We start from the raw sequence: 13168 nt of genomic DNA, 5'->3' as shown, positions 1-13168 counted from the left end.
GCCGCCCACAGCAAGCACTGCTTGTGACGTGCTTGCTGTGGTGGTCCGTCCGTTGACCTCGGAAGTGCCTGACGGACGGACCAGAGCAGGAAGCGGTCTTTTTGACCGCTCCTGCTCTGCTTTAAAGGCACAGAAGAAGATGCCGGCTGGAGGGGACATGCCTGGCGATCGGGCCAGGCCAGGCAAGGTGAGTACAAATTTTTTTTTTTCATGTCAGAACCCCTTTAAAGCTGACGTTACATCAGCTGTGCTGGGCACTGCAATGGGATATATTTATGTACCGCCGGTGGGTTCCAGGGAGCCACCCATGCTGTGGGTCCACAGGGAGTTGTAACTGCATGTGTCCACTTCTAAAGAACCCCAGTCTGACTGGGCTATGCAGTGTGGGCCGAAGCCCACCTGCATTAAACATGACATTACCTCAGCTGTGATGGGCAATGCAATGGGATATATTTATGTACCGCCGGTGGCTTCCTGGCACCCACCCATGCTGTCGGTCCACACGGACTACACAATAGGGAGTTGTACCTGCCTGTGTCTATGAATTAAAAACCCCGGTCAGGTTGGGGCATGCAGTGTGGGCCGAAGCCCACTTGCATTTAACATGACATTACCTCAGCTGTGATGGGCACTGCAATGGGATACATTTATGTACAGCCGGTGGGTTCCAGGGAGCCACCCATACTGTGGGTGCACACGGAATTCCCATTGCGGAGTTGTACCTGCCTGTGACTATTTATAAAAAACCGCGGTTTGACTGGGGCATGCAGACACCTTGACAGAATGAATAGTGTGTGGCACATAGGTTCCCCATTGCTATGCCCACGTGTGCAGCTCCTGATGGCGGTGGCACAGGATTATATTTCTCATTGCTTCTGTACAGAATTGTGGGCTATCGCCCTGCCCCTTTTAAAGAGGGTCGCTGCCTAGCCATGCCAACCCTCTGCAGTGTGTGCCTGCGGTTCCTCCTCATGGCAGATGCACTTATAAATAGACATGAGGGTGGTGTGGCATGAGTGCAGCTGAAGGCTGCGCAGGGACACTTTGGTGTGCGCTGTGGACACTGCGTCGTGCGGGGGCGGGGGGGGGGGGGGTTGGGCAGCATGTAACCCAGGAGAAGTGGCAGCGGAGTGTCATGCAGGCAGTGATTGTGCTTTGTTGGAGGTAGTGTGGTGCTTAGCTAAGGTATGCATTGCTAATGAGGGCTTTTCAGAAGTAAAAGTTGTTGGGAGGGGGGGTGGCCTGCTCTTGCCGCCATTGTGTCTTAATAGTGGGACCTGGGAACTTGAGATGCAGCCCAACATGTAGCCCCTCGCCTGCCCTATCCGTTGCTGTGTCGTTCCCATCACTTTCTTGAATTGCCCAGATTTTCACAAATGGAAACCTTAGTGAGCATCGGCGATATACAAAAATGCTCAAGTCGGCCATTGACTTCAATGGGGTTCGTTACTCGAAACGAACCCTCGAGCATCGCGATAATTTCGTCCCGAGTAACGAGCACCCGAGCATTTTGGTGCTCGCTCATCTCTATTGATTACATTTCTGCATAATTGGGCCAAGAGACATAATTTTATTCTATACCTGAATATATCAAACATAAAGGTTAGTCGTGTTCTTTAGCATTCAGAGATGAAAGCTCTGGGAGTAAAAATCTAGTTCATTAATGTGCCCTCCTAAAGGTCCTCAATGCAGCCAAAGCCCACTAAACTGCATAGAAATATAGCCAAACATCTAGGAAACACTGTGCTCCTCCATAAAATTTGTAAAAATAGTGCACAGTGGTGTGGGGGTCAGTCGTAGCACAGTGGTGTCACTGAAAAAAGAAAAAGAGCCCACATAGGGTCGCCCAGATCAAAAATTTTTACCAAAGGAGACCGCAGGTGTGCTGCTTGTCTTAAAAGCAATGTCCTAAGTTTTCTAAGGACAGTTTAATAGAACAGCCAAGCACAAACCTCATACTCCTCCTCCAATGAAAAGTAGTCGAGTTACCAAAAATTATGCCAAAGGAAACAGCAAGTGTTGTGCTTATTTTAAAAATATCATAAATTTTGCAAATTCAAACAGGTAAACAGAACAGCCAAGCACGGGCCTTCTCCAAGGAAAATCTGTTGAGATACAGCTGTTTCTTGTGCTTTAGAAAATTTTCACTTCTGGAAAATGATGTGGTAGAGGAGGGGTGAAGAATGACACATGGATGTCCCACAAGTCTTTAGGGCTACCATGAAACATGGACCACCACTTTTGGTTTTATGTCCCACCTGAAGGACATTGACCCAGTGTGCCATTAAGCATATGCAACTTCCCTGGCCATGCTTGCTGGACCATGTGTCAGTTGTCAGGTGCACCCTGCCACTGACAGCATTCTGCAATGCCAGGGACATGTTGTCACTCACATGGTGATGAAGGACAGGGACAGTTTTTAATGGCAAAGGAATGATAGCTGGGCATCTGGTACTGTGAGTTAGCATGAACCATCACATTGCAGAAGGTGTCTGTTTCCACTAGCCTGAAGGGGAGCATTTCTATTGTAAGCAGTAGAGATGAGCGAGTGTACTCGTCCGAGCTTGATACTCGTTCGAGTATTAGGGTGTTCGAGATGCTCGTTACTCGAGACGAGTACCACGCGATGTTCGAGTTACTTTCACTTTCATCTCTGAGACGTTAGCGCGCTTTTCTGGCCAATAGAAAGACAGGGAAGGCATTACAACTTCCCCCTGCGACGTTCAAGCCCTATACCACCCCCCTGCAGTGAGTGGCTGGCGAGATCAGGTGTCACCCGAGTATTAAAATCTGCCAGCCTGCGGCTCGCCACAGATGCATTCTGACATAGTTCAGGGAAAGTGCTGTTGATGCCGGAGCTGCTATAGGGAGAGCATTAGGAGTGATTTTAGGCTTCAAGAACCCCAACGGTCCTTCTTAGGCCATAGAAATCGCAGATCGCACCTATCTGCGATCTGCGATTCCTGTTCTCTTCTCTATATGCGCTCAATGGGGCCGGTGGCAGCAGCGCCGACCCCATTGAGAACATATAGAAGACAAATCATTCTTCTCTGCCACAGCTGTAACAGCTGTGGCAGAGAAGAACGATGTTTGCCCATTGAATTCAATGGAGCCGGCAATACAGCAGGTTCCACTGAAAGCAATGGGCTGCCGGCGTGCGCGGGATGAATTGTCGGGAAGGGCTTAAATATATAAGCCCTTCCCTGCAATTCATCCAGAAATGTGTTAAAATACAAATATATATATATATATATATATATATATATATACTTACCTTGTCCCGGCAGACGGAGTTCAGCCGCGGCGGCCGGCAGTGGGTGTGAAGGGGGTGTGAGTCAGACTCAGCGCTGAGCCAATCAGGGGGCAGGTCTGACTCACACCCCCTTCACACCCACTGTAGGCCGGCCGCGCTGAACCCTGTCTGCCGGGACAAGGTAAGTATATACCGTATATACTGGCGTATAAGACGACTTTTGAACCCCGAAAAATCTGCTCTGAAGTCGGGGGTCGTCTTATACGCCGGTAATACAAAAAAAAGAAAGTGCCAAAAAAAAAAAATCATTACTCACTTCCCCCGGCGTTCTGCGGCGCTGCTGCAGGCTGTCGCTCTCTCCTGGTCCCTGGCAGAGCATTGCTTTCTGGACGCAGGGCTTGAAATCCCCGCCTCCAGAAAACACACGTGCCTTCAGCCAATCACAGCCAATGACAATGATGTCATTGAATGGCTGTGATTGGCTGACGGCGTGTGTTAGCTAATCACAGTAGCTACTGTGATTAGCTAACACACGCCGTCAGCCAATCACAGCCATTCAATGACATCATTGTCATTGGCTGTGATTGGCTGAAGGCACGTGTGTTTTCTGGAGGCGGGGATTTCAAGCCCTGTGTCCAGAAAGCAATGCTCTGCCAGGGACCAGGAGGGAGCGACATCCTGCAGCAGCGCCGCAGAACGCCGGGGGAAGTGAGTAATGATTTTTATTTTTTGCTCCGCTGTATTCCCGGCGTATAAGGTGACAGTTGGGGGGTCGTCTTATACGCCCCGTCGCCTTATACGCCGGTATATACGGTATATTTTTTTATTTTTACACATTTCTGGATGAATTGCAGGGAAGGGCTTCTATATTTAAGCCCTTCCCGACAATTCATCCCGCGCACGCCGGCAGCCCATTGCTTTCAGTGGAACCTGCTGTATTGCCGGCTCCATTGAATTCAATGGGCTAACATCGTTCTTCTCTGCCACAGCTGTTACTGCTGTGGCAGAGGAGAACGATCTTTATGCTGACAGTGCGGGGGGGGGGGGGGCTCTTGCCGCTATTGTGGCTTAATAGTGGGACCTGGGAACTTCAGATGCAGCCCAACATGTAGCCCCTCACCTGCCCTATCCGTTGCTGTGTCGTTCCCATCACTTTCTTGAATTGCCCCGATTTTCACAAATGAAAACCTTAGCGAGCATCGGCGATATACAAAAATGCTTGGGTCGCCCATTGACTTCAATGGGGTTCGTTACTCGAAACGAACCCTCGAGCATCGCGATAATTTCGTCCCCAGTAATGAGCACCCGAGCATTTTGGTGCTCGCTCATCTCTAGTAAGCAGCTGTGCAATGCTTGCATTCAGGTTCTGTGGTAGTGGATGGTTGGAGTGCAATTTTGTCTCCATAAGAATTCTTTGTAATCACCAATGACTGTAGGGACTCTAGAGTTGTGTATGTACTGATTAATCAGGGAGCTCTACAGAAAATGTGTCTGGAGCTGTTCAATATAGTGTACATAAAACTGGTAAATATACCATCCATACTATCGTACTCAGAAATATGTGTGGCACAACGATACATTCACACCAATAAAATAATAGGATTAGAAAAAATAGAGTGTAGTGCACAGGGGAATTGGGAGAGGGATAAGAACAGGTTCTCCACACACCACCCTATTGGTGTTATATGTCATTATAGTGACATTGCCACAAGTACTGACGTTATTTTTTTTATCTCGTTCAGGAAGGGTATCGTTTCTCCTTAGGGAGAGCACCTACAAGGTGTGAGGAGACTTATAAGGCTTTCCATGTTTCTCTAGGAAATATGCAAATGTCAAGATGGAACAATACCTCTGTGGCGCCACCTATTGGAAGACAGCATTCCTGGAAGTCAATGTCAGACTTTCTAACAAGCCTGGTAACAATGACTGAGAATTGTGAGCCAAAGCCAGAATCTTCTCCATAAAGAGAAGATAACCATACACAGACAGCTATTTGAGAAAGATTGCCCTCATCAGTGTGCAGCAGATTTCTGGCTTAGCTAGTGAGAGGCCTATAGATGTGAGTTAGGAAGGGTATCGTTTCTCCTTAAGGAGAGCACCCAGAAGGTGTGTGAGGAGACTTATAAGGCCATGCAAGCTCCTCTGGAAAATATACAAATGGGAAGCTGGAACAATATTGTTTATCCTTAGGGAGATGTTCCATCTTCCAATTTGCATATTTCCCAGAGGAGCATGGATGACCTTATAAGTCTCCTCACATCTTCTAGGTGATCTCCCTAAGGAGAAACGATACCCCTTCTTTTTTTTTAGCAGAAAGTGCCTACTTCACTGATCACTCCTTATGATTCTTCCTGTAGCTTCATCATAATATACACTGTAGGTTGAAGGCGGTTGTGTAACTGGATCCCAATGCAAAATTTGTAAAAGGGTTCCCCTACCATGGGCCATTATTTACTACTGGAGTCTTCTAAGGCTCGTTCACATCCCATTTGTGTCTTCATTTAAAATGTATGCTGGAAAAAGCTCCGGAGACATATGTTAAGTATGAAACCTATATGAAGACAGCTATAATCTCACCAAAAATGTCAGTCCCACATGTCAACCAATCTAACAACCCTAAACTTAAGACAGAACTGCAGAAATTATCATGGAAAAGTTATTCATTGAAAATTACATATATAATAAAAACATTTACTAGACAGAACATAAAGAAAATGCAGCCTCAATACATAAGGAAATACATTACCGCGGGTGACACATATAAGAAGTTCCCAAAGAAAATCAGGCTCATATTAACCACAATAAGCGCAACCAAGCTCAATGTCATGCATATAATAAAGTGTTACAATGTGACCGAGGGTCTGGAAATCCTCGTTTCGCCCTTAGCTTCGTCCAGGGTCGTACGCATCAGGACACAAGGATTTCCAGACTCTCGGTTACATGGTAACACTTTATTATGTGCATGACATTGGGCTTGGTTGTGCCTATTGTGATTAATATGAGCCTGATGCTGCATTTCCTCCATGTTCTGTTTTTAAAATGTTTTTATTATATATGTAATTTTCAATAAAAATTTTTAATGATAATTTCTGCAGTCCTATCTTGGATATTAAGTTTGGGGTTGTTATATATTTTAAGCAGTAGCATCTGTCATCCATAGGCTTTAACCCTTTCCAATCCACTGTCTGACGTCTAAAGACATTATGATTTAAGGCTGTACAGCTCCGATGTTGGAAGACATCCGTCGGGGTTCTCTTACTGTATATTGCCAGCCTCTCTGCTGTCGGAGCCTATCCAACGTGTCACCTCATGCAGTACTGGCTTTAGCCAGCAGATAGCGCCATTGTATAACGGCAGAAAAAGAGTAAGCCCCCTAGGAAAACGGGGATACAAATTGGATTGGAAAGGGTTAATATTGTCCATTTAACGGAACCCTGTCACAAGTGCCATACAGTCACCCATAGGCGACTATGCTGGAAAAAAAATAGTGCATGCTCAACTTATATGTTTTTTTAATGGGCTGTGTGGGGGAATGGTTATTCCATATCTTTTTTTGCACTCTCTAAACAATGGAGCCTATGGACACGTTTAACCTGTACGTCAGTGTATTTGAGAATCGGAAACAAAAAGACTTAATGTGAACAGGTCCTTATGTGGCCTTTGGCTCTATCTGGGAGCATGACTATGGGTGTGATTGCTTACCTTGTAGAGGAGCTACAACATACCAGCAGGTCCTCTTATCAGCAGGGCACCATAGCAGTTAGATACATGGCACAGACATTTTGGAGCATTGGGAAGTCCAACCAGTTTTATTTTTATTGGTGTTCTTTTAGTCATATCATCATAATCATCTGTTTTTGAGATCGTTCTAATAGGCAGAACATAGACCTGTCTCATGTCAGGATAGAAAGCATACAAACACCCGATCAGAAAAAGCTGCTTAGAGAATTAACTGAATTAAAATAACAACCAAATTTAACCAATAACTAAGCAAAATATCAATTATCTGAAAGTGTAGGAAAAGTTTATAGATAGTGTATATAGTATGCCTTCACGTCTGTATGCCTGTCCGGATGTACATAACCACTGATGCGGACACTCCGGCTACAAACCTTCATACAGACCATAGTCATTGTAGAGCACAGAACAGCTATTGTCCTACAGCCTACACAGCAAATCCCATCTAATCTAATGTTACATTAAAGCCTACGGTCACATGCTACTTAATATTTCCCCCAAAATTCAGTGCATAAATAACATCTTATTTAGAATTTTTTCATGTTCCTGTATATTTTCTCTCTTGTCTTATATACATGACTTCTTGAACAATCTTCCATTTCGTCTTCCCAAGCTGTGAGGAACCTAATACAAGACTCTTGTGTAGAGAGATTTTTCTTTGACCCATTATGCACATCTAACAATATATACTGAGATGGTGGTCAACTGGTTACCCAAAGAGCAAGTCAATTTTGGGGCAGATTATTAAAAACAGTCTAAGGGTATGTTTACAAGTAGAGGAAATGCTACGTAATTCCTGTAGCAAATTCTGCAGCATTTCCACCTCCAAAATAGGTTGAAAATTTGCACCATTGATGTGAGTTTTGACTCGAAATCTGGTGCGTGTCTACAGCTGATTTCAGAAGATACAGTTCTTCCTTCACCTTCGAAGTTTTTGTGTGGTTAGCATTTCCCAGCACCCATTGGCCTCTAGTGAGCGCAGTGCTGCTGTCAGGTGATGCCACAACTTTGGCATCGGCTGCCCAGTGGCGCTCACTACAAGCCACTGGATTTCGGGAAGCACTGATAGCACAAAGACTTTGGAGGTGAAGGGAGAGCTGTGTCTTCCAAAATCAACTACTGTCATGCAGCAGATTTTAATTCTATTTTGGATGCGGAAATGCTGTAGAATTTGCTGCGGAGTTTTCCTTTCTGCTATGTGTAGGGTGCATTCACACGTTGTTCATTTGCTGCGAATTCTGTTGCAGATTTTGGTGCAGGTCTGTAGCAAATTTCGCCCTTTTAATTGAACTCAAATTGAAGGGGTTAAATCTGCTGCAGATCTGCGCCAAAATCCTAGACAAAATCGGCAAAGTGTGAACATACCCTAAGAGGAAAACAGTCTTTGTTGCCCAGAACGACCAATCACAGCTCAGCTTTGGTTTCTTAAGGACAGAATACACAATGAAAGCTGTGCCGTGACTACTTGCATGGACTGCAAAGACAATTGGTCTTTTATAAACCTGCCTCAGTGTATATTGCCGCAGCCTACACTTATACAATATATACCACTGGGCTAATTCACCTATATTAGAGCTTTTATCAGTTTGGTTTACATTGTTATGTGGGCTGTTGTTATGGGGCTCTGATGATGTCATTAGAGCTTTGCTGCAGTTATTATTGGGGCACACTGACTGTCATTATAGGGATAATGTGGTCATCATTATTGAGGCACTGTAAATATTCGAATGTAGGTGCTGTGTCTGGCTCAGTTATGGGAGCACTATGGATAGAACAGTTATGAGGTAATATGGGTGGCTGTTACGGCATCATTGAGGTTGGCACAGTTATAGGACAGTATCACTAGCTCTTATCAGGACACTTTAGATGTCTAAAAGGGGTTTTCCTGGGAACATACTATTCATAATCTATCCCCGGGGTAGGTTATCAGTAGTTGATCGTCTGTGATCGTCGCTCAGGACCCCAGCCAATCAGCTGATTAGGTACCTGCTGTCAATCCCGGGATACACAGGGGTCGGAACAGAAGCTTCTGCTCCTAACCCTTTGTAATGGCTGGCACTTGTAACTATAGGTGCAGCTCTCATTAAAATCAATGGGAGCTGAATCTGCAGTTACAAGCACCTGCCACTACACAGGGGACAGAGCAGCGGCTTCTGCTCCGACTCTTGTGTGTAGCAGTACTGACAGTGGGCGCCTGATCAGCTAATCAGCTGGGGTCCCAAGTAGTGGATCCCAGCCAAAAATCTATTGATGACCTATCCTAGGGATAGGTTCTCAATAGTATGTTCCATGAAAAATTCCTTTAATCATGGTATTATGGATGACATCTTAGAGGGGCATTACAGCTTTTGTTATGGGGGCACTCTAGCAGTACCCCTTTCATTAGTTAAAACATTACTTGATAACTTTACTAAAATGGATAGAAGAGTCCTGCACTAACAAAAGAAATTGGCAAGTGTCACCATTCTGTGGGTCCCTTACAGTGGGACTATTTTGCTTTACTTGAACACTATTGGTAAACAGAAGTGTTAGGAGGCTTAATACTGATAGGGGTTGCAGTATTTCTAATGAGACAATGAATTGTAGGGGCATTGTCAGAATGATCAGTGCCGGGCCCAGATATTGAAAGCATGTTCATTCTTGCTAGGGCGCTTTTATATGAACGTCTTTTTATTCTAGATTTGGTCCGTATTTTATAGACCGTGATAAGGAGCTAATGTAAATTTATGTATCGATTCACATGGCCATATTTTTCAGTGCTATGTTTTAAAAATGCAGCATGCCCTCATTTTGATTGGTTCTGCCTCCATATTGGCATTCATTGGTATTATTTTGTATCGGGAAAATACTGATATGGTATTTGGCCAGTAGAAAATACAAGCAATGACAGCAACTATGGAGGCAAATACTGATGAAATACTGATTTCATATGGTTGTAATTTTTCTATAACACATCCGCATTACAGACGTGTGACAATACACTCATCTGAAACTTGCCTCACGCTGGTTAGAGTCAAGCAAACATCTAAACTCTGACCAACTCTTGCCTCCTTCCCACTGACCTGAGATTGTTTAGTCTCCAACTAAATTAATATATAAGATTCCTTAACTATTTGTGCAAAATACAAAGAAGTTCCTTAGACGAAAAGCAAATTAGTGCATCGAATAAATTTTTTTCGCAAAATAATGTATAGTCCGCTCGGCACAATGTGATCAGAAGATCCCACACAAACTCTTCTCTCTTTACAAAAACGTACAACCTGAAGAAAAGACTAAGAGAAGAGGAAAAAGACTCTCAGACGATGGGTTCTCGAAAACATACTGCTAAGTCACAGCCTGGCGGACGGAGAAGTTATACAGAGGCTGTTATTCTCTTCCCATATATTTCACATGGCCTGAGGGTTTATGTGCCCACCTTACACCAGTCTTCATCTCTTCGTAATACTTGGTCGAATTAGAAAACGCTTTGAAATTCTCAATATGTTGGTGAGAAATTCACATCCACTCAAATACATGCAATATAGTCAAACCCAAATGGAACATCTTGAGTGACCATTATTTTACACTGTTATGCTTCTGCTCATACGTTCCCGGGTGAGGCTTGTTACAGTTCCTTAATGTCCGCTATGATAAGATCTCTACTTGTGCTCTTCCACGTTGGTAGAACAAGAGAAAAAAGATTCCATGCTCATCCAGACGTTTTGCAGAACGTTCCTCACATACGCAATCTACGGTCTAGTTGAACATAATGGATTCTGGGTCTTGATTTGCCAAATGAGCCATGTGTCTTAAAACATCCTTTTTCGTTATAATACCCAGAAGCCTCCTGCAGGAAAGAACCAGGAACAAGACATGAAAGGTCATTAGAAAACAGTTCACTACATTTCATTTTACTGTGCACGTGGCCCCAGTAAATCACACAAAATCTGTCTCCGCGCTTCCATAAAACAGTGCGAAATGAGAAGAAAAAGACATGATGTGTTATTTATTCATTTCCATTTGGACTGGGGAAATTCGAGCAGATGTGGCGCTGAAATGACCGCGCACGTTAGAGTTGTGCTTTCTTACAATCAACACTTACATGGCAGGTCATACACTGCGTTTTCGGAAACCTTCTAAAAAAACAAAATATAAATATATTTTAATTAAGATGGCCCCCTAGGGTATGTGAAGGGTGGTAAGTTTCACAATAACATAGGTGTTAATGCTTCCTACAAGGAATGTGCTGAAACATTTAGGAAACTCAGCTGCCTCCTTTTTTAATTGAAGCTTCTTATTAGCATTTTGCCATTCGAAATGCGAGATACTTTTATAAGCAGCTTGGTTACTTCTGAGTATACAGAAGGTTTCCACTTTATAACATCTGCCAGAAGCTCAGAACATGAGTGAAAGAGATTGTGCTTTATACTGAGGGTGCAATAAAGTAGTACTATGTAGACCTGGAAGCAAAAATCAGCTAAAATCAAGGGTTATAACTAGAGATGAGCGAACGTGCTCGTTTAGGACAATTACTCGATCGAGCATCGCTTTTTTCGAGTAACTGCCTACTCGGGCGAAAAGATTCGGGGGGTGGAGCAGCAGGGTAGCAGGGGGGAACCGGGGGAACTCTCTCTTGCTTGCCCCTGTCAGCCTCCTGCAACCCCACACTCACCCCTGGCGGCCCCGAATCTTTTTGCCCGATTAGGCAGTTACTCAAAAAATGATGCTCGATCGAGTACGTTCGCTCATCTCTAGTTATAAAATAAGACATAATTCAGCTTCCAAATCTGCAGACTTGGTTTAGGTTTACATTTGAGCGAACGTACTCTGCCGAGCTTGATGCTCGTTTGAGTATTAGCATACTCGATGGTGCTCGTTACTCGAACGAGCATCAAGCCGTGTTCAACCCCGCCCCAGATTTGACCCCTTTCCACTGCGACGCTGCGCACGTCAACGCTAGTTTCTGGGTTTGTGGCTGGCTTGGGAGAGAGAGAAAGAGAGAGAAAAAAAAAAAAAGCTTGACAACCGGCAGGTCACATACAAAAATGCTTGAGTCTCCCATTAAAGTCAATGGGGTTCGTTACTCGAATAAAGTTCTCAAATTTTATGAAAAGCTCGACTCGAATAACGAGGACTCGAGCATTTTGGTGCTCGCTCATCTCTAGTTAGGTTCTCTCTTATATGCATGAATTACTTATGAAAGGTCTAGAAATTATAACAAATTTACTTATGAAATGATGGAATGATTATGTCTGCTAAAAAAAGGACAAACATTCTTGTAGACTCCTTCCTTCACGCTTTTTGTGGCTTTTTGACTTGCAAAAAAAACCGCTTAAAGGGAATATGTCATCTATATTTTATTTACTAATTAAAACCAGACAGTACAGCATATTCCCTTTTTCTAATCTGCTTTTATTTTCTGATTTTAGATTTTTTTATTCTGCTGTCTATACATGACTATGGGGGCGGCCATCGTTCCTGAGTTGCATTTAGCAGCATTTAGAGATATGCTTTACAGCATCTTCATAGGCCATTCACACAATGGACAGGAGGGGACCCATTAACTTGGATGGGAGACTGTTCTAGACATGCTCTGTGAGCTGTGCAGGAGGTCATTTTTCAGGGAGGGGAGCAGATAGTCACAGCTTATATCTCTTGGGAATGTTGCATCCTGTATTATCTACATATAGCTGTTACCTTTCAGTGAGATGACTTTGTGACCGAAAATGTAAAAACAAAAATCATAAAAAAATAATTTGAAAAATATGTTTAACACAAAAATGTAATTTATGTAATAGGTCATTTTTTATTACACTTTCCCTTTAAATGGCGGATAAAAAGATTCTAGTTGATGGTAGAACACACTCAGAACCTCAGGGATAGAGGGGTAACCCCCAGAGGGCTTAACTGTCCAAGACCCAGAATAGTATATGACAGAGAAGGGCAGTACAAACTAATGGAGATGCAATTAGTATAAAGTTTTAATTAAAGTACTATTGACATCGCAAAACAGGCAATGTTTCAGGCCAGTAGTTCTTCATCAAGAAAACGTGAGAAAGACTGAGACAGTAGTTTTAATAAACTTTATACTAATTGTATCTAAATTAGGCCTCATTCAGATGAGCGTGTTTATGTGTGTACATACGTGCGCACAAAACCAAGCATCTATTAGAACTATTGATTCCCTATGGTGTGTTC

The 13168-nt window shown here is 43.7% G+C and overlaps 1 protein-coding gene across 2 annotated transcripts in view; it reads right to left on the bottom strand.

The window, feature by feature from the left end:
* Positions 1-9185: 9185 nt before the first annotated feature.
* Positions 9186-13168, bottom strand: part of CLCN4 (chloride voltage-gated channel 4) — a 54237-nt gene continuing 50254 nt past the window's right edge. For both annotated transcript variants that reach the window (XM_066599930.1, XM_066599931.1), the window contains exon 13: positions 9186-10817. In XM_066599930.1, coding sequence (XP_066456027.1) covers positions 10727-10817 — 91 coding nt within the window. In that variant the 3' untranslated portion in view covers positions 9186-10726. The remainder of the gene's footprint in view (positions 10818-13168) is intronic.

This window comes from Eleutherodactylus coqui, chromosome 4 (assembly GCF_035609145.1).
Source record: "Eleutherodactylus coqui strain aEleCoq1 chromosome 4, aEleCoq1.hap1, whole genome shotgun sequence".
NCBI classification, from domain to species: Eukaryota; Metazoa; Chordata; class Amphibia; order Anura; family Eleutherodactylidae; genus Eleutherodactylus; species Eleutherodactylus coqui.
Note: the sequence above shows the minus strand (reverse complement) of the source record. Positions and strands in the feature narration are given on the sequence as shown.